General features: G+C 35.2%; 1 protein-coding gene across 1 annotated transcript in view; it reads left to right on the top strand.

The window, feature by feature from the left end:
- KCNH5 (potassium voltage-gated channel subfamily H member 5) overlaps positions 1-22,605 on the top strand; it is a 272,418-nt gene that overhangs the window by 202,483 nt on the left and 47,330 nt on the right. The window contains exon 9 of the mRNA XM_069465044.1: positions 3,246-3,498. Coding sequence (XP_069321145.1) covers positions 3,246-3,498 — 253 coding nt within the window. The remainder of the gene's footprint in view (positions 1-3,245; positions 3,499-22,605) is intronic.

Below are 22,605 nucleotides of genomic sequence, written 5' to 3'. Positions count from 1 at the left end.
TAAGAGGTCTTTAGTTTGCAGTGTTTAAGTTCAATCTTTGGAGCCTGAGGACTATCTGCTACAATACCTCTTGACCTTGGGTTTAATGGATATCATAAACAATATCAAAAAGTTCTTCTTTTTGAGACCACGGCATTCATTTTTTTCAGGTTGGCTTGCAGGATTCTGAAAAATGATTCCTTACACTTCCATAGCTCTTCCAAAAGGAAAATTTATTTCTCATCTTAATAAAGATTCTAATTTATTAACATTCTATTGTGAAGAGGGGAGAAATAATCAACCCTGGAGACAAACAAAAGTCGCTTTTAATCTGAAGATTTTCCACTGAAATGTAATGTTCTTTGTTTGTAACTGTGAACTAGCTATTAGGGAACCTGTCAACAATAAATTGGATATGACATTCAAGGCAGAACACATTGAAATTGGGACCATTGGGCCAGGTATGAGAGTTATCTTGAATGATAGAATTTTATTCTATCACTTAAAACTAAATTTTGCCTTGCCTAAGACAGTTATTCGTGCTTTCATTTCCAGAGTAAATAACAAGATACTCATATTTTGATGAGAAGAGCACTATGTAAGGCATATCATCTATATAGGGATGGGGAAGGAGCTTGCCACTGGGTGTGACTTCAGTCGATCTATTTTAACTCTCAGTTTTAACTTGTCACTTTATGGCATCTGGACATAAGTAGATGCTATCAATCAAAAGAATAAATGAATTAGTGTCATAAGTGAAGTGAAATGAAAAAGGAAAGATGTATTCATAATGTAATAAAAATTCCCTTTCAATATGTCACAAAACGGAATCTTGCAAATATTGGAAAATTTCATATGCGACATGAATACTGAAAAAAATAATTAAAAAGACATAAGATGACTATTACCAAAATGAATCTGAAACAATGAAAGTCCTGTATGATAAATGGATCAAAAGAGAGCAATCCATTTTCCTGTTAAGCTATTCAGTGTAATGTTTATGTATGTGTGTATAATATTTAAAATTATTTTTATTTTTTGTTTTTCTAGAGCCAGTTTGATTTTCAACTTGACAAAAATATTAACCTTAACCAGTGCTTAAAATTTCTTCAGGTGCATGCTGAAATATTTTCTTAATTCTGTCTGAAAACCTATCAAACAGCCTAGATGCAGACTTCAGACAGGGATGGAAAGTGAAAAAAGCAAATTGCTTTTGTAGAGAGCTGAAGCAACAATAAACTCTGCAGAAATACACATGTTCAATAGGGAAAATAAAAGCTAGTATTTCTTCAGCCCGTGCTATGTGCCAGACTAAACTGGGCTAAATTCATGCCCTTTCATTTAACTCCTACAATGAGCCTATGATATAAACACTATCATTATCCCCATTTCACAGATGAGGTTTAGAGAGATTAAATAAGGTGTCTTAGTTTAGAGAGGTAGTAAGTGATAGATCTGAGCCCAGACTTATGTCCTCTTGAGCCTGATCTTTTTATGTTACCTTTAAGTCATAAGTAAGGACATATAGGCAGCAGCACATGCTCCCACACCAACCTGGACAGGCCTCTATCATAGTACTTTATTCATTGTATTATAATTGTCCCTTTACATGCCTACATCCTATACTTCATGGTTAGCTCCTCTAAGGCAAAAGCAGGGTCTTGTTTATCCTTCTAGTTCTGGAGACTTAACACAATGATGTGAAGCTCAGTAAGTTCCTGTGGAATGACTTATATTGTCCAAAGTTCCTAAAGGTTAATGCATTAAAGAAAACATCACATTATTATGGAAAATAACTGACATTGAAACGGAGTGCCAGTTGCTTTTAAAGCTCTGTTAGGCATTCCTTACCTTATAGATGAGATTTTTCAGAAACGTAGGTGAGCTGATTGCTGTTGCCTATAAGAATTTTGAGGGAGTATTAAAAAAAAACCCACAGAGATGATTAAGTGATATGAAATATATGTACAGTATTAAGAAAGATTCAGAGAAGTGATCTAAAAGCATAATTTAATTAATAGTCCTTACATTTATGATGGGCTTGTCTTCTCCGTAGGGAAGCAACCAGTTTTTCACTGATAGGCCCCAAATAAAATGAATAGGCAGGGGATATTTTGAAGCTTTAGGTAATTTTTTAAAGCTTAAAATGCAATTAGGAGAGGAAATAAAACTATTTTATATTAAAATATTATACGGTATAACTTAATGGGCTAAAATCAATTTAGCTTCAGCTTGGAGGGATTGAAATCCTATCAAAGAAAAAACATTTGTGATTATAAGGAATAGTTTACCAAGGGAGTTGGAGGAGGATTCTAAATGAGTTTGTACTTGCAGTTTTAAAGTGGGTGGTACTGAATTATATAATCACATCTCGTTCAATGATGTTCTGATTAAATATAATGATATTGTCCATTTTAATCTGGGTCTTTAATTATCATGTCAAAAAGCTACAGCCAATAAAACTCTCTACTCCTTACTCTTTAAGTATGTTTCTACCATTTGCTTTCATTTCTAAAGGATGCCAAACGCTCGAATTTTTCCCTCAAGCAGTCTTGAGGAGTCAAAGACCGGAATGAGCCAGGATTGCCATGCAAAATGACTTTCCCACCCTGCCAACACTGACATTTCCAGCTGCCCTAGCCTTGTAGAAGGCTGGTGAATACCCTTTTCCCTCCCTGGACATGAACTCATTTATAAAAGGAAACTCTTTCAGAGTGAACAAAACACATCAAGAGCGGAGTTCTAGTAAATATTTGCCGGAGCCAGCATGTCAAGTTGCCAGGGTGCTTTTGTTGATTTTGTTGTCTTATAGCTGGCTAATATTAATCCACCTTCAATAGGGACTGACGTTCATAATCCTGAATTTTGATTTAGTTATGACAAAATTCTGAAACATCTGCTAGTCTAAAGTGAATGTCAGTACTCTATTTTAGTTGGTTCTTTGATGAAATGATTTTAACTTTTGTTCTAAGATTCTTGCTGACCACCTCAAGACTGTGTTCTTTCTATGGGGAGATCCATACTTGTCGCAAAGCATTTACCACGTGATGCTGTATTTTAATGGACCATATGCTCATCAGCCCACCTCACTGGATTATTACCTCCTGGAGAGCAGAGCTGTGTCTCGTTCACTTTGCCTTCCCAGTACCCTGCACAGTGGATGGCAGACGTGCTCATGGTCTATGACTATTATATTTGTTGGATTTTTTTCCTGAAATGGCCCTTTTCTCTTTGCTTCTCACTAATTCATCTCTTACATTCTTTAGGTCCTCTCCATCTGTCCCAAGGACATGAGAGCTGATATCTGTGTTCACCTAAACCGGAAGGTTTTTAATGAACATCCTGCCTTTCGCTTGGCCAGCGATGGGTGTCTGCGCGCCTTGGCGGTAGAGTTCCAAACCATTCACTGTGCTCCTGGGGACCTTATTTACCACGCCGGAGAAAGCGTGGATGCCCTCTGCTTTGTGGTGTCGGGATCCTTGGAAGTCATCCAGGATGATGAGGTGGTGGCTATTTTAGGTACTGTGAACTTTCCTAATGTAGTAGCAAATGTGTAACAGTTTTTGACATTTTGCTTCTCAGGTTTCTGAAGAGAAAATTCCTTTGGTAACTTTGGAAATTAGGTCACTAATGAGATGATGAATCTTCGTGAAAACTAATAATGCTCTTTAAGCAAAGAACATTAGTATTGGTCACAGTCTAATGGGCTGAGTGAGGGTTTGATTAAACTTTCTTTGGCAATAGTAGAACAGTACCGTTTAGACTAAAGCTGGGCACATCCTAAGGCGCCTTGTAAGTCCGTGTTGGTAAGTGTGACAGTGGCTTGTGGAAGGATTGTCAGGTTAGTAGCCTAGGGTTTTCGTCTCAGAGGGGCAATAGAACCTCTCTAATTCAACACTTTCCTTTAGAGAGGAGGAGACAAGTGAAGCCGGAGAAATTTAGTGACTTTCCCAGCTAGTTAGTTAATAAGTTAGGGCTTGAGTACAGATCGTCTTACTCTAAGCCTTTTCTGCCTCATCACCATGGATAAGCAGTGAGCTGAAACTGTTGAGGAGATGAGTGAGTCTTACCTGTTATATTAGAATGATGACAATGTAAGTAAATTAAATTTAGACTTATAAAGCTGGTTCTATCCGTCCATATTCATAAATCAGAAAAATTATTTGGCTAATAATAAATTCATTCTAAAATTCAGAGACTCAGTGGGTAGTTGTACTAATAACACCACCACCAACAAAAAGGCAGAGATGGTACATGTAAGTGATAAAATAAAAAATGTTTGCATATTTGGGGACAGTGTAAGACCTATTTTGGTAAAAAAATTATTAAATGAACTTTTGGATTATTTTCTGCTCATATATCTGCAGCAGTTTATGAAATCCATGTAAAAGACATAAAAGGAAGCAATAATGAGGTCAGAGGAGAATCATCCCTTGTTTTTTTATCAGATAAAATAAGTTAGAATTGCAGGATGTCAACTTTATTTGGATCACATTTTTCATGGCTTGTGTCTCATGAAAAATGAGCTCAATTTTTAAGCTATTGGATTTTTAGCTACCGAGGTCAACCTACTGTAGCTTGGATGCCACTTATTCTCATAAGTAAAAGATTGACTGATGGATTTCAGAAATTGCCAAAGCAAAGTCCAACACAAAAACGAAAAACCGATTTCAAAAAGCACAATTACTTGAAAAAGGCAGAATTGAGAGTTGAAAAGAAATGACCCTTCATAGGAAAACAGGTTCTGTAAAAATTGTGAGTTGTAGAAAATGGTTCAGGGTTGCAAATAACTGACCACCACTATTTGTAAGTCTTTCCTTAACTGTTTATAAAGAATATTACAGTTATAGTTAAATTTCTTCTAGGAACTATTTTTATATTTTATTTTTTTCAAGAAAAAAATTATAACATTTGAGACCCAGTCAGTGCTGTGGGTGTGCTTGCTGCCTGGGTGTGCTTGTTCTGCTTTGTTTACTGGAGTATAAGGGAGTTAAATATAATCCTTCATAAAAAGTGTACGTTTCACCAGTACAATTCTTGGTGGGAAAATGAAGCACATCCACACAACCATTCTTGTTTGCTTAAAGAAGAAGTTAAAACACAAGCCCCAAACAGATGTACTTTTCTTTCCTGAGTGTTCATGTCAATAGTGGGTGGGAAAACAAACATCAACTGTATTACCTGAAAGTGAGTACCATTGTGATAAATTATGTCAGCTGTAGACTCATTGTCATTTGCGTTGCCCCATTTTCTTCATTATAGCTTCACCTTGGTAACTCCTACTCTAAAAGAAGGTTGGAGAAAGCCCTGGGTACAGTGCCTCTGGGCTGGGTCTGCTAAAATGGAATCATTTGCTCAGTGAGACAGGCAAAATGCATTTTCCTTTCATTTTAAAATAAAATGGCAACTGCTTTTGCCCAATGACACAGTAAAAATGAACACAGAGCCCCTGGGTATTGGGCCAATCTCATCATATATCTGTCACATTTTATTATTTTGAGTGTGTGCTTTTTGTTCTCCCTCTTTAAAAATCTTGGGATTCAGAGATTTTTCATATCTTGGCTTAAGGAGTCAAATTTTATGGATATATTTCCGGCTACCTTTCTTTTTTTCCTTTACTATGGGCCTCTAAAAAAGACTGGCTCAGCCAAAAGGCAATCAGATTAGGATTTTTGTTGTTAGCCTTCGGAGATGCCTTAACAATGTTTTAAGAAAGGAAGAGGAAAATAGCAACTTGCCAATATCATAGCTGACATTTTGATGACTGTCCATTTCTTTCCTCCTCCTCCTTTTTTTGTTCATCTTCCTCTTCTACTCATTTTTTGGTAGCTTAATTTTGAAATAATTGCAAGTTTAAAAGCAGTTGCAAAAATTATTAGGGTGTAAAGTGTTTTACACACACACACACACACACACACGCACACATACCTGTAGGTTCTACTTTATTGAGTAAGTTGATTAGGTCTTCCATATCTTATTTGTTTTTATCATTTTGATTTGTCCTTGTACTGAGAGTAGTATGTTAAAATATCTTATTATTCATGTGTTTTGTCTATGTCTTCTTGTATCTCTTGGAGTTTATGCTTTATAAGACTTGTTGCTGTGCTATTTGGTATGCAGATATTCGTGACTGCTCTATTCATATTGTCAATTGTGGCTTTTGGCATTAAAATATGTCCTTCTTTATCATTTTTAATGATTTTTACCCTGAATCTTGTAAGGGTCAGAGAGAAACAGAATTCCCACATCCTTCACATCTGAGGACACTTTGAAAAAATGAGAACTTTCCTAAGTTAGTATGTTAGGAGAAATACGCAGGCCCTGCTGTCTCTTACACTGATTCATGTGCCAGCTGAAAGGGAGAGAAGGGAGGTTATTTTAAAATTAATTAGAATCTCTGAATCCAAAGACAGGTGCAGTTTCATCCTTTTGGATCCTTGCCTCTAAACAGTCTCTTGATAGGTACATAATTCTTTAGTGTGTCAAAAGTGCTAAGGAGTTTAATGAATAAGTTCTGAAGCATAACTAATTAATGGAAATATAAAGAATGTAGTCAACAAATAGCCTCCTTTTTTAACACCGTAGGCTGACTTCAAGATGGTTTTCTAAATAGGGCACTGAATATAATTGCAGTTCATGTCTTTTTCCAATTGAAGTTCTTTCAGTTCTTACACCTCCACCTTTTTTTGACCTTCCCACTTTTAATAAAACACAAAGAATTCCAAATTAAGTTCATGATGCATGCATAATATTTTATATTCTTTAATGTCTTACTACTTTTTAGTTCCTACCCTATAATTACTCAATGTGAACAGATTTATTGGTGTGGCGGAAATAGCCAGGTTACTTCTAAATGTCTTGACAAGTATATTATACCTTTCAGAGACTATAAAAATGGCATTTCTCCACTAATAGACCTTGCTTCTAAGACATTTGTTTTGTTACATTCACATTTTGTCTTTCTGTGTTTATCGATTGTTAGAATCATAGGGTTAGAGTTAATAAACTAAGACAATCTCTAAGTCTTTTAATTGTAACTTCAAATTCTTAAGAAAACTATGCTTATTTATATAGGGTTTGAATGGAGGGGTTAAATATTGTTATGGGGTAGGAGGAAAAAGGGAATAAGTGAGGAAAGGAAAATAGACAGCATTAAATTAATAATATAAGAAAGATAGTTCTTAGCACTTGGGTTAAGATTCTATTTTAATTAGAATTGGTTATTTAAAATCCATCTCTTATAAACATTTGTGCATTATCAGAGAAGACTTATAAATTATGGTTCTTAAAATTCAAAATCTGCTTCTTATTTTTATTCCAAAAGTAAAAAAATTCTGATATGTGAGTGAATAATATTTTACTATTTTTAGAATCTGTGAAAATATGACATTTATGCTGTAGTGAAGATTTTTTCCTGTATACTTGCTAGTAGAAGTCAAGTGCTTCACACTAAATCCTTAGAAGGACTTTTCCCAGGTTCCAGAAATGTATTTTCTTTTGCATTCACATTTCTGTGGTTTTAGATGCTGAACTGTGAAACATGTAGGTTTGCTTCACATATTATGATGATGAACTTAGTTAATTTAGACATTTTTGTAAAGGGCACACCAGTTGTTTGCTTAAAAAAATTCTGTGCTTGTCTTGTTTTAAACATTTTAAGCAGTTATTATAACATCATGTACCTATGGCTAAAATTATATAAGGAACTGTTAGAGTTCCTTAACTATCAGAGTTTTTGATAAAATATGAGTCTTTACAATCGTGGTACTTTAGATTCAACCTCAAACCCTCTTCCCACCACCCTTCAAAACTGTCTTATTTATTCTACATCCTGGATATCTTTTAATCCTATTCTTAATATCCTTTACTACAACCACTACTCTTCAACTTTTGGTCCTGGGCCACGACTGACATCTAAAAGACTTACCTGCCCACAGTCTCTCATCAGCTTCACCCTCCAATTCTGTGCTACACTGTCACCACAGTCATCTTCCTAAGATGTAATTATTATGTCAGTCTCCCATTAGGATTCCTACCATGGCTTTCTAGCACCTTGAGGATAAAATGTAACTCCTAGTGTGGCCTGGGGGCGCCATGCAGGTCCTGGTGTTTGCTCTCCTTCCCAGCCTGAGTTGTGTCCGTCCTACCCTGTTGTCACCATATTGAAGAGCAGGAAGTTTCCTGAGTTCTTGCAGGTTCTTTCTTACTGGTAAGCTTTTGCATATATTGCTCACTTGTTTAGAATATTTTCCTCTCCTTTCCAGTTGTCTGTCTCTTGCTTCTTCATCCTCTTTTATTCTTTCCTTTATTGTCCTAGTCTGGGTCAGATCCCACTGTGCTGGGCCTCCGCTATGCATGCCTGCTCAGGGTCTGTAGTACCTCCTCTCTTCATCTTTTACCTGCTTATCCTGCCCCTGCACTGTGAGCACTTGACATATCTTATTCATTTTTGTCTCTCTGTCATCTGTGATAGGACCCTTCAGTGCGTTCTCAGTAAAGGAATTTGTTCAGTAAGCCAAATTAGCTAGTGCAATTGTCCCTCGATAATCCATGCGGGATTGGTTCCAGGACACCAGAATCCTAGGTTGCTCAAGCCCCTTATATAAAATGGTATGGGATTTATATATAACCTATGCACATCCTCCCATATATTTTAAATAATCTCTAGATTACTGATAATACCTAATATAATGTAAATGCTATATAAGTAGTTGTTATAATGTATTGTTTAGGGAATAAAGACAAGGAAAAAAAAAAGCCTGTACATGTCCAGTGCAGATGCAACCATCCTTTTTTTTTTTTTTTTTTTTAAATATTTTCTATCTGTGGCTGGTGGAATCCACTGATGAGGAACCTACAGATATGGAGGGCCAACTGTACCGCATTTTGTCATTTAGCTGTTTTCGTAATTGTATCAGTTCTGGGTACCCATGAAAATGTTTTATTCTGTTGACATACGTGTCATTTCCTCTGTGTTTTATCTTGAGGCACTGACTGCACTCTGTTTCTCTTTTTTCTAGAAGCTTATAGTGAAATGCATCCCCTAAAAGCCTCTAGCTTTAGTTTAGATCTATTAAGAGTAGAAGAAACGTTTTCCAGCTGTTAATTGGACACTTTGAACAAAAGAATAAGAAGGGCTAAAGCATGCCAAGTATCTCAGGCTACTTATAACTCTTTAATAAGTTGCTCCTTTCTTGTTCTTCATCAGGGACCCCAAATACCAAGAAAAAAAATCTAACTTATAATCTAGTTGTTGACTATGGTAAAAAAAAAAAACTTTAAATTATATCACTGAAGGGATTTAGCTTTAATTCCTAAAAGTGGCATTACTTTTTCCATCACCTAGAATGAATGGCTCTATAAATCTGAACTAATTTTATTAGGAAATAACCATTTTAGAATTAAAAGGGACTTATAGAAAGAAAAAGTGTAATTGTAGTTAGTAGATGAGCTCCCCTATACTAAAGTAAGATGTGAAGTCCACAGATACATTTTGATTTTAATATTTCTTATCAAAACTTTTAAAGTACATTGTTGAAGGATATACTCAGGCCTCTTTGAAAGTGTGATTTAAAATACCAATAATTATTTATGGAGTACCCATTATTTTCTATACATTATTACATCGAATCTTTTAATTAACCCTGTGAAGAAAGTATTATTGTAGTCATTTTACAGTTGAAGACACTGAGACTCTGTAATATGTGGGTCACATATTCACCCCAGGTCACAGCTAGTCAGTAAGTGATGGGCCCAGGATTTGACTCCAATTCTGTCTGACACTACGCATATACGCTTAACCACCACATTAAAAAAAATGATGTTTTATGTAACATGAAGTTTGAAATAGAATTTTGAAATTATAGTACAAGTGTTTGGTTTAATTTTAACAGAAAATGTAGTGTCTACGTTGCATTTACTAATTTGTTTCTTTTTATTAAAAAAGATTTCTCTAACTGCTAAGAGTTAAGTACCATCACTATGGTTATATATTAAAAAATTCCTTCACCAAACAGTCGCTGAGAAACTTGGTTAAATACGAGCTGGTTAATACAGCTGCTAACTATTTAAAACTATGATTCTCCTCCAAGTGACTGGTTTGCCACAAGGAAGGTGTTTAGGACCAGGGAGAACTGGGCCCAGAGTGTGACTCTCATGAGCTCCTGGAACACAAAGTGGAGACGTTAAGTTCTGCCCATATCCTTCATCTGGGTTATGGGCGAGTTCAGAGTCTACGGAGTTGGTGGATGGTAAAGTGGAAATGAAGCTTGCAAGAAATCCCCAAGATTACAAGCAAGGCCACAGTCTTTGTGGTGGCTTCTGTGAACACGTGGAGTCTACTTCTCTGCTCCTTGAGTGCGCTGGCTTGTGACTCCTGCGGGTCCTTATGTTAACTCCTCTTCCCTGTCCTTAAGTGTTGACATTCTCCAAATGGGGCAGGGCTGCTTAGCCTGTGTTTCTCACCACTCTTTTGTTTTCTGAGGTCATTACATCCACTGCCATAAAGCTTCATCTGCATCTTCCTCACTTTACTCTACCTACCTACACACCAGTGCCTTGTTCCTACTCTCTTTCTCCATCCTTCTTTCTCCTAGTCAAGCCCAGTATTTCATCTGTTTCAAACAGCATCAAGGATATTTTGTCTTCAGGGAACTGAAAAGTTAACTGATGATGAGTTTAATAAGTGGGTTCTGCTTTGTGACATGAGAAGATCAGAGCTAGTCAGTGGCAGGTGTTGGTTTACCTGCTTAACGGTGCCATTCAGGATTCAGAGTCGTCTTTTCCATGCAGGCTGAGGGAGGTGTTCCTGGGGAGTGGTGCACAGCACAATCACCTGAGCAGATTATTTTTAATTGTAAACTAAAACCAGATTCAGAACACCTCACAATAGAAATGTATAACCTAATGAAATTTTATAAAGCAAAGGCCTCGTAACTGTAACGCAGGTCAAGAAATAGAACTTAATGGTCCCCTGCCCACTCCCAGAAGTACTAGGTTTGGTTTGCTTATTTTAAAATTTGATATATATTTTAAATTTTAAATCTACAAGTTACCACTCTATACCACTGTTTTCCTTACAACTATCTGCTGCAGAACTTGGACCATCTGTCCTGCAGAGATCTCGCAGTCTGGATTTTGCTGATTGAATACTCACTGCATTTCAGCATGTTCCTCTAGCCTCTGTATTTCCTACAAATTAGCAGCTGGGGCCAGAGCCTTGATGGACTCAGATTCAATCCCTTTGGCAAGACTATAGATGGGGCTGTTTTCTCTCATTAGGAGGCACATGATATCTAGTTGAATCCTTTTAGTAGTGTTAACAGCCATCGATACTCAGTGCCTAGTTCGATTAATTCATTGAGAGCTGCAAATGAACATATTCTAATTTTGTATTTTTGTTTGTTTGCTAATTGAAATACTTTTTTTTTTTTTTTTTTTGAGACAGAGTCTCACTTTGTTGCCCGGGCTAGAGTGAGTGCCATGGCGTCAGCGTAGCTCACAGCAACCTCAAACTCCTGGGCTCAAGCGATCCTACTGCCTCAGCCTCCCGAGTAGCTGGGACTACAGGCACGCGCCACCATGCTCGGCTAATTTTTTCTATATATATTTTAGTTGTCCATATAATTTCTTTCTATTTTTAGTAGAGACGGGGTCTCGCTCTTGCTCAGGCTGGTCTCGAACTCCTGACCTTGAGCGATCCACCCGCCTCGGCCTCCCAGAGTGCTAGGATTACAGGCGTGAGCCACCGCGCCCGGCCTGAAATACTTTTTATAGAGGTGTTTCTTCTCAACTACTATTTGGTTTCCCAGTGTGCATTTCACATAGGAAAGGCAAAATAGATATTTGACACTTTTCCATTACTTACCAATTTTTAAGATAATTAATTGGCCTCTTATCCTCTGAAGCTGCTCAGAACATTTTAAAAAATTATCATTATGTACTAATAGATTTAAAGAAAGGAGTTTCAATGCATTGAAATTTTTACCCTTACCAAAGTACTAATTGTCCTATCTTTAGCCAATAGGAGCCCCTTCAATTTGGCTTCTGTGTCCTTTCTATCCAGTCGTAGTCTTTGATGACTTCCTGGTTACGTAGTATGACCAGATGCTCATCTCATACATATCCTTCCCTCTATGTGGAGTGAGCCATTAGCCACTTCTCCAGGGAGCTCTAGTTTATTTTAGTGGAAATAATATTTCAAGTTCACAATCTGGGCCCTAAAGAAGCTTATTGCTACTAAGTTCATTGTTGTTTCTTGGCCATTTTAATAGACAAAATTAGATAAAAAATATATGCTCATGTATATGTGAGTAAATGTATGTATATATACTAATAAAATTTATCATGAAATCAAATGGATATATTCAATTAAAATTCAGTACTGTAGGGTTTTATTTATCTACTTTTATATTACATTTTTATCTACTTTCTTCCATATTAAAAAAGCTAGGAATGAAAGAATTAAAATATTCCATAACTGATTAGTTGCTTGATGCCACATTACAATATATTAATAACAACCTCAGAATACCAATACCAATACCACTGCCAATACCACCGCCATCACCAATGTGATTACTGAAAATACATAGAAGGATCTTTACAAATGCTTGTCCCATCCCCCCTGACCATTATTTTTAATAGTTGTGCTATATCTATGTTGTCAGAGCATGTAGTCATCACACACTACACTCACTTGCTTTGTGTCAGTCTTATTCCTACATGTGACTGTGTAGTTAGTGCTACCCCTTGTCAATATGTCAGTGTCTCTCTAGGTATTTGGTGGTCCAAAGCAACCTAAGAAACTCCTTAGGAAAGATCCTTTGAACAATGTCCTTGAGTTCTACTATGCTGGTGATGGAGTTTGTGCCCTTTGTACTTGAAAATCAACTTTGCTGAATATGAGATTTGGGGCTCACATTTCTTTCTTGGGGTATCTCCCTTTACTCAAATCAGTGGACAAATCATAGAGCTTTTGTTTTCTGTCATCATATCTGTCCTCTTTTACTCTTCCTTAAGTTTGTTGTCACTGGTTTCACTCATGAGAGAGTACAGAGGTGAGGTGAAATCATACGTTTGTAATCTTTGCAATACCATATCATTGTTTAAAAGAGCTGTTAAATACTCTTCCTACAGTACTTCTTTGCCTCTCTTCATACGGTCATTAGTTCTGTTACTAAAGCACCAAACAGGTCATGACTTTTTTGAGACACTTTCAGTGGTTCTTTCTTTAAAATATGTCTAAGCAGACCCCGTTGCATGGCATTAGGTTCTCGGTTCTCACTCTTGGGTCCTGACATTTTTCTCCAGACTTGGCCTTCTCTGTACGTACTGTGGGTTTCCAGTAGATTGGGCCAATGCTGCTCGCCATTTCCTGGGTGGATCATACTCTTACTGTTTTCTCAGCCTTAAATCCTTCCCTTCTCCTCCGAGCCTCAGCTAGGATTAAACTCAAACACTACTTTCTTTATGAGGTCTTTCTTAGAACCCCATGAATTGAAAACAATTTTTTCTTCTGTGTTCTACCTATTCTAATCCTGTAAATGCTTATTTTATTTTTTCCTATTTTGTAATTAGTTTTTTGTTTTTGCATATCTCTCTTACCCACAAAGTTAAAGACTTCTTGAGAGCCAGGTTTGTGTTTCCTGCATCTCTCTATACCCCACAGCACAAAGCACATTTCAACTTTGTAAAACAACTTTATTGAGGCATAATTGGTATACAAAGACCTACACATATTTAATGTGTACAATTTGATGAGTTTGGACATGTGAAAACACTCATGATACCATCACCACAATTGAGATAATAGACACGTCCAATGCCTCTCATAGTTTCATCAGGTCCTTTTTTTTTGTGGTTAGAACCCTTAACATGAGAGCTATCTTCTTAACAAATTTTAAAGTTCAGAGTACCATGTTATTAACTATAGCCTTTTTATGTACAGCAGATATCTAGAAATTATTCATCTAGCATAATTGCAACTGGATGCCCATTGAACAACTCCCCATTTCTTCCATCTCCCAGCCCCTGGCAACCATTTTGTATTCTCTGCTTATATGAGTTTGACTATTACAGATACTTCATATAAGTGGAATTATGCAGTATGTGCCCTTCTGTGGTTGGTTTATTTCATCTGGCATAATGCCCTCCAGATTCACCCACATAGTTGTAACATAGCAAGATTTTCTTCTTTTTAAAGGTTGAATAATATTCTATGATATGCCTATATCATATTTTCTTTATTCATCTGTTGATGAGCACTTGGGTTGTTTCCATATCTTCTTATTTTGAATAATGCTGCAATGAACATAGGAGTGCGGATATCTCTTCAAGATTCTGATTTCAATTCTTTTGTATATATACTCAGAAGTGGGATTACTGGATCACAATGTTAGAGTAAGGGTTAAAGTTAGGATGTCAAATGCATTAATTGAATGACATCAAAAGGACAGCCATTATTTCTGCCACTTGATGGATGTAAAAATGATAAAACTTGGTTATAATATGAACATTATGGTAGGTTTCAACACTAAATGCTTTCTTAGAAAAAGAAAACAGAAGAGTTTCAAGATGTAACTGATTTCCAATTTAGTATTTTGCTTGGATTTTCTTTTTATACTATGCTATTACCTTTCTTAATTTAGACACATTTATGTTTTTATATACAATTGATTTGTTTTGAACACTAATTTTACAAAACTCAGGATTATTAGCCCATTTATTTATCATCATTTCTTCCACCTCCTTAAAGTTTGCCTCTTACTGATAATCAGGATACCCTCTATTTTTTCACTTCTGTTTAATGAGATGCATTTGGCTCATTCTTTGTGTATGTAAATAAAAATTCTATAAGCTAAATCAGTTATTTTCTTTTTAGTAGCTAAGATTTATTATTTGCTTCTCTCAAAATGTCTTCAAGTTTGTATTTATTGTAACTTTTAATAGTATGAATTTGGACATCAATTACTAAGAATTGGCAGGCATTACTTCTAAGTGTTCTAAAAGATTCTATTCTAATCCGCCTATATAATTTCTTTATTTTAATACTCATTGTTGTTCTCTTTCTGTTTTTCCTCTCTAAAATACTACTTTATGACTCTTGCAGTTTGTAAATAGTCAAAGTTCATTTAAAATTGTATAATTTAAAACCTTATAGTCTTGTTGATTTATAAACAAATATTTTTATGCGTATATATTCATAATGAAGTTTATGAGCCAATTGCAATGATCACTTATAATGAAGGGCTGACTAACAAATGAAAGTGAATATAGTTCATATAGTTATTAATTTTCTGCCTGGTTGATATATCTATTGTTGAAAGTGGGATATTGAAGTTCTCCACAATTACTGTATTGCTATTCATTTCTTCCTTCATGTCCATTAATATTTGCTTTATATATTTAGGTGCTCTGATGTTGGGTACCTATGTATTTATAATTGCTATGTTCTGTTGATGAATTGATCCCCTTATCATTAAATAATGACTGTATTGGTCTCTTGTGACAGTTTTTGACTTGAAGACTATTTTTTTCTGATGTAAATATAGCCACCCCTGCTCCCTTTTGGTTACTATTCACATGGAATATCTTCTTCCATTCCTTCACTTTCAGCCTATGTGTGTCCTTAATGCTAAAATGGGTATTGCATAGACAGAATATAGTTGGACCTTCTTTTTATTATATCCACTCAGCTGCTCTATTTCTTTTGATTGGAGTGTTTAATCCATTTATATTTAAGGTTATTATTGATAGATAAGGGCTTACTCCTGACTTTTTGTTATTGTTTCCTAGTTGTTTTATAGATTCTTTGTTCCTTTCTTCTCTTGTGACTTGGTAAATTTTTGTGACTTGGTGATTTTTTGTTGTGCTAAGCTTTGATTTCTTTCTTTTTCTCATTTGTGTATCTGCTATAATATTTTGCTTTGTGGTTACCATGAGGCTTACATAAAATATCTCATAGTTACATTGGACTGTTTTAAACTGATAACTTTGATGACATGCAAATACTCTCCACTTTTAGCCTCCTCTTCCAACAGTTTATATTTTTATTATCATAGTTTACATCCTTTTATATTGTGTATTCCTCATCAACTTATTGTGATTATAGTTTTTTTTTTTTTTAACCATTTTGACTTTTTAAATTTGTACTAGAGATTTGAAATATTTATGTACCACCACTACAGTAATGGAGTATTCTGCCTTTGACTATGTATTTATCTTACCAGTGAATTTTATACTTTCCTATGTTTTCATAATATTAATTATTGTCCTTTCATTTCTGGTTGAAGAGCTCCATTAAGCATTTCCTATAAGGTGGCCTAGTGGTGATAACAGCATAATCAATGGGGAACAATAGAAACCTTTTTGCTAAGTTCTCTAGTACAAGACAGGGATGTCTGCTCTCACCACTTCTATTCAACATGGTACTGCAAGTACTAGTAAAGGCAGTCAGACGAGGAAAAAGAAGGCATCCAAATCAAAAAGAAAGAAGTAAAATTATCTCTATTTTCAGATGACATGATCCTGTATGTAGAAAACCTCAACGATTTCACAACAAAAAACCCATTAGAACTAATGAATGAATTCAGTAAAGTTGCAGGATACAAAATCAATACATAAAAATCTATACGAAAATAACAACCTAGATGAAAAAGAAATAAAGCAAAAAATCTCATTTACAATAGCTGCAAAAACCCACTTAGGAATAAATTTAACAAAGGAAGTGAAACATCTGTATACAAAAATCTATAAAACATTGATGAAAGAAATTGAAGAAGACACAAATGGGAAGATATCCTCTATTCATGGATTGGAAGAATAAATATTATTAAAATGTCTATAAAACCCAAAGGAATATACAGATTCAAAGCAATCCCTATAGAAATTCAAATGACATTTTCACAGAAATAAAGAAAACAATCCTAAAATTCACAGGGAATTGCAAAAATCCCTGAATAGCTAAAGCAATATTGAGAAAGAAAACAAAGTTGGAGGCATCACACTTTCTGATTTAAAATTATATTACAAAGCTATAGTAATCACAACAGTGTCATTCTGGCATAAAAACAGAAACACAGACCAGTGGAAAAGAAGAGAGAGCACAGAAATAAATTCTAACATATATGATCAACTAATTTTTGACAGTCGTACCAAGAGTCCATAATGAGAAAAGTATAGTTTCTTCAGTAAATTGTTCAGGTAAACCTGGATTTCCAAATGCAAAAGAATAAAATAGAAACCTTATTTTACTCCAACACAATAATCAACTCAAAATGAGTAAAACACCTAAATATAAGACCTGAAACCATAAAACACCTAGAAAAGAACATAGTTGAAAATGTTCTTGACATTGGCTTTGGCAATGATCTTTTGGATATTATACCAAAAGCTCAGGCTACAAAAGCAAAAATAAATACGTGGAATTACATCATACTAAAAAATTTATGTACAGCAAAGGAAACAATCAACAAAATGAAAAGGTATCCTGCAGACTGGAAAATATATTTGCAAACCAAATATCTGGTTAGCGGTTAATATCCAAAATTTATAACAGAAAATGACTCAATAGCAGAAAACAAATGACCCTATTAAAACGTGGGCAAGGGACCTGAACAGAATTTAGTCCAGAGAAAACATAAAAAACGACCAACAGTTATATGAAAAGGTACTTAACATCACTAATCATCAGGGAAATATGAATTAAAACCAATATGAGATATCACCTTATACCCTTTAGGATGACTATTATCAAAAAGATAAGATATAACAAATGCTGATGAGGATGTGCAGAAAGGGTACTCTAGTACACTGTTGGTGGAAATGTAGATTGGTGCAACCATTATGGAAAACAATATGGAAGTTTGTAAAGAAATTAAAGATAGGACTACCACACTACTGAGGGATCCCTCTTAAGAATATATACCCAAAGGTAATGAAATCATTACCTCTTAAAGATATTTGCATTCTCAGGTTCATTGTGGCATTATTCACAATAGCCAAGATATGGAAACAACCTAAGTGTACATTGATAGATAAATGGATAAATAATACACATGACACACACACACACACACACACTCTGTCCAGAAAGTATCCAGCCACATAATCATTCTCATTATATTAACAATGTCTGGATACTTTCTAGACAGCCCTTGTATACACACACACATACACACACACACACACAGAGGAATATTATTCAACCTTTAAAAAGAAGGAGATCCTGCTATTTGCCACAATATGGACAGACAGGGAGGACATTATGTTAAGTGAAATAAGTCAGATGCATAAAAAATTATTGTTGAGCATTGTAGGGGGGGAAGGGCACGTCTCAAACCATGGTTGGGATGTGGCAAAGTCATAACATGTAACCAAAATGTTTGTACCCCCATAATTTCCTGAAATAAAAAAAATTATTGTATGCTCCCCATATGTATAGAATCTAAAAAAATCAAATATACAAAGATAGAGAATAAAACAGTGGTGGAGGTGGGTTAGGGTGGGAGGAAATGGGGACATATAGGTCAAAGGATTCACAGTAGCAGATATGTAGAATGGGTAAGTCTAGAGATCAAATGTACAACATGATGACTATAGTTAATAAAATTGTACAGGCATACCTCAGAAATGTTGTGGGTTTGGTTCCAAACTACATCACAATGAAGTGAGTCACACAAATTTTTGGTTTCCCAGTGTATATAAAAGATATATTTATGCTCTAATGTAGTCTATTAGGTATGCAACAGATTAAGTCTAGAAAAACCAGGTATATACCTTAGTTGAAAAATATTGCTAAAAAATGCTAATGATCATCTGACCCTTCAGCGAGTCATAATCTTTTTGCTGGTAGAGGATCTTGCCTTGATGTTGATGGTGGCTGACTGATCGGAGTGGTGGTTAGAGAAGATTGGGTGGCTGTGGCAATTTCTTATATGACAGTAATGAAGTTTGCCTCATTGACTGAGTCTGCCTTTCACAAAAGATTTCTCTGTAGCATGCGATGCTGCTTGAGAGCGTTCTAACCACAGGAGAACTTCTTTTAAAAGTGGAGTCAATGCTATCCCTGCTTGATCAACTAAGTCTATGGAACATTCTAAGTCCTTTGTTGTAATTTCAAAAATGTTCACAGCATCTTCATCAGGGGTAGATTCCATCTCAAGAAACCACTTTCTTTGTTCATCCATAGGAGCAACTACTCATTAGTTGTATCATGACATTTCAGCAAGTCAGTCACATCTTCAGGCTCACTTCTAACCAAAGTCATTCATAAGGAATAGAATCAACTTCTTCCAAACTCCTATGAATGTTGATTTTTTTTTTTACCACTTCCCATAAATCATGAATGTTCTGAATGACATCTAGAATGGTGAATCCTTTCCAGAAGGTTTCAACTGACTTTGGTCAGATCTATCAGAAGAATGACTATTCGTGGTAGCTATAGCCTTAGGAAATGTATTTCTTAATAAGACTCAAAAGTTAAAATTACTCATTGATCCATGGGATGCAGAATGGATGTGGTGTTACCAGGCATGAAAACAACATTAATCTCTTTGTGCATCTCCATCAGAGCACTTGGGTGACTAGATGCATTGTTGATGAGCAGTACTATTTTAAAAGGAATCTTTTTTTCTAAGCAGTTGCTCTCAATGGTAGGCTGGAAATATTCAGTAAAGCATGCTGTAAACAGATCTGCTTTTATCCAAGCTTTGCTGTTCCATCGATAGAGCACAGCCAGAGTAGATTTAGCATAATTCTTAAAGGCTGTAAGATTTTTGGAATAGTAAATCAACGTTGACTTCAACTTAAAGTCACCAGCTGCATTAGCTCTTAACAAGAGAGTCATCCTATCCTTTGAAGCTTTGAAAAGCAGGCATTGACTTCTCTTCTCTAGCTATGGAAGTCTCAGATGGCATCTTCTTCCAATAGAAGGCTGTTTTATCTACGTTGAAATTTTGTTGTTTAGCGTAGTCACCCTCATCAATCATCTTAGCTAGATCTTCTGCATAACTTGCTGTAGCTTCTCTGTAAGCATTTGCTTCTTCACCTTGCACTTTTATTTTGTGGAGTTGGCTTCTGTCCTTAGATTTCCTGAACCAACCTCTGCTAGCTTCCAACCTTTCTTCTGCAGCTTCCTCAGTTGTTTCAGCCTTTACAGAACTAAAGAGAGTTAGGGCCCTGCTCTGTATCAGCCTTTGACTTAAGGGAATGTTGTGGCTGGTTTGATCTTCTATTCAGGCCACTAAAACGTTCTCCATATCAACAATAAGGTTGTTTCACTTTATCATCCATCCGTATGTTCACTAGAGTAGCACTTTTAATTTCTTGCAAGAACTTTTCCTTTGCATTCATACCTTGGCTGTTTGGTTCAAGAGGCCTAGCTTTTGGCCTATCCCAGCTTTCCACATGTCTTCCTCACAAGCTTAATCACTTCTAGCTTCTGATTTAGAGTGAGAGATGTGAGACTCTTCTTTTCATTTAACACTTAGAGGCCATTGTGGGGTTATTAATTGACTCACTTTCAATATTGTTATGTATTAGGGAACAGGGAGGCCCAAGGAGAAGGAAAGAGACTGGAGAATGGCTGGTTGGTGGAGCAGTCAGAACACACACAACATTTATTGATTATGTTTCACCATTTTATATGGATGTGGTTTGTGGCACCTCAAAACAATTACAATAGTATTAATAACATCAAAGATCGCCAATCACAGATCACCATAACAGATATTATAATAATAAAAAAATCTGAAATATTGTGAGAATTACCAATATGTGACACAGAGACACAAAGTGATCATGTACAGTTGGAAAAATGGTGCCGACAGACTTGTTTGACACAGGGTTACCACAAAACTTAAATTTGTAAAAAATACAGTATCTGCCAAGTGCAATAAAGGAAAGCACAAAAAAATGAGGGGTTTATCTATATTGTAATAGAGATTTTTGTTAAATAGATTTTAGCTGCTTTTATCATATACATACAAAATATGTGAGATGGTCTGTATGTTAATTTGCTTCACTATAGTGTATTCCATAACATCAAGTTGTAAACATCAAGTATATACAATAAAATTCATTGATAAAAAGAAGTGAATATATGGCTTAAGTTCATTGTATAGAAGAATCTTCAAATAGAGCCATTATCATACCCCTACAAATACTGACAAGAAACTACCTAGATAAAAATCAAATGATATTTTGTTAGGGACCTCTTGGATATATGAGTTAAATATTCTCACCGATGAATAAGAGTGGTAATTTTTATGCATTTATTTTATCCATGTCATTAACTTAGCACATAATGTGTCTCATATTTACCAAAAAATCTGGCTGTAAACCCAGCCCCTTAGGGACCATAATCCCCAAACACACCATGGTCTGTGTTACTCCTTTAATTATGTCTCTGTTTTGTCTTGAAATTTTCCAGTTTCCTACCATATGAATCTTTAACATTAACTTCTATTTTACAATTCAGTTTCCTGTGGTTTAGCAGTGAAATACTTCATAAGACTTGATGCAGAGAACTGAGAATATATAAATAGACCAAACAACAACTTTCGTGTTTAGTGTGAGTTTTCTACTAATTTTAGGACTTTGGGGGAAGGTTAGTTCTTTCAAGATCTAAAATGTTTATAGCTGAGACTACTTGCACCAAGCAGGAGCTGACCTAAAAACCAGCATCAAATGTTCTGTAGTCATGAAGATGAACAGGAGTCCCCAAGCCCACAAAACCTTTGCAATGAAGAAAAGGGTGCTTCTCTATTGAATGGTCCATGCATAATCCCACATATCCACAACCTATGATTTCTGTAATTACTTAGTGTATATGTGCATACTGTGCTTAAAGGACATTATCCAGCTTTGCTGTGGCTGGCAAATTAATTAATTTATTTACAAGATGACCATCTTCCCAGAAGTACCATAAAAGTTTATTGTAAATTGAATGCCCATTAGATGATACACAAAGCTGGATAAAACAAACACATTTTGAAGTGGTTGATTAGATTAATATCTGATTTATGTATTGTGTATCCTAATGCAAATTCTGTGTCATTAAACAATTAGTATTGCTTATTGCATAAAGTGAATTCTGACATTGGGAGCAGAATTGGCCACATTTGTTAATTTTGCTATGCTTCTCTAAACTTTTTTGGAGGAGGAGCAGGAGATAAAATTTATCATGAGTTTATATTCTAGTTTATTGCTATTTTTTCCATATTGTAGACTTTTTATTTCCCCATGATACTAAAAAGATAAATAATTTAAATTTTAAATCTTTAGTTAGAAATAGGGTAAGAATTTTAATTTCATTAGTTAAGTTAAAAAAAGATATAACAGATATTTGAATGCCTCTGAAATTAAAAGTAGTTTATATTGGTAAAGGACAATTACATTTATATATTAAGTATCTTTTACCTACTGACAATACATTTAACAATCAAAGAATATTTATTTACTATTCTACAAATCTGTATATCTATTTTATGAATTCAGTTTTATTAAAAAGTATAAGGAAAGACATCTTTGAAAATATTTTGCAATTTTTAAAAATAGTGATTATGCAGATTCATAATCTGCAGAAAAATATGGAAAACATAGAGAAGGAAGTAAAACATTAAACAT

The sequence above is a fragment of the Eulemur rufifrons genome, chromosome 2 (genome assembly GCF_041146395.1).
Source record: "Eulemur rufifrons isolate Redbay chromosome 2, OSU_ERuf_1, whole genome shotgun sequence".
Taxonomy (NCBI): Eukaryota; Metazoa; Chordata; class Mammalia; order Primates; family Lemuridae; genus Eulemur; species Eulemur rufifrons.
This window is presented reverse-complemented; position numbering and strand designations above follow the sequence as displayed.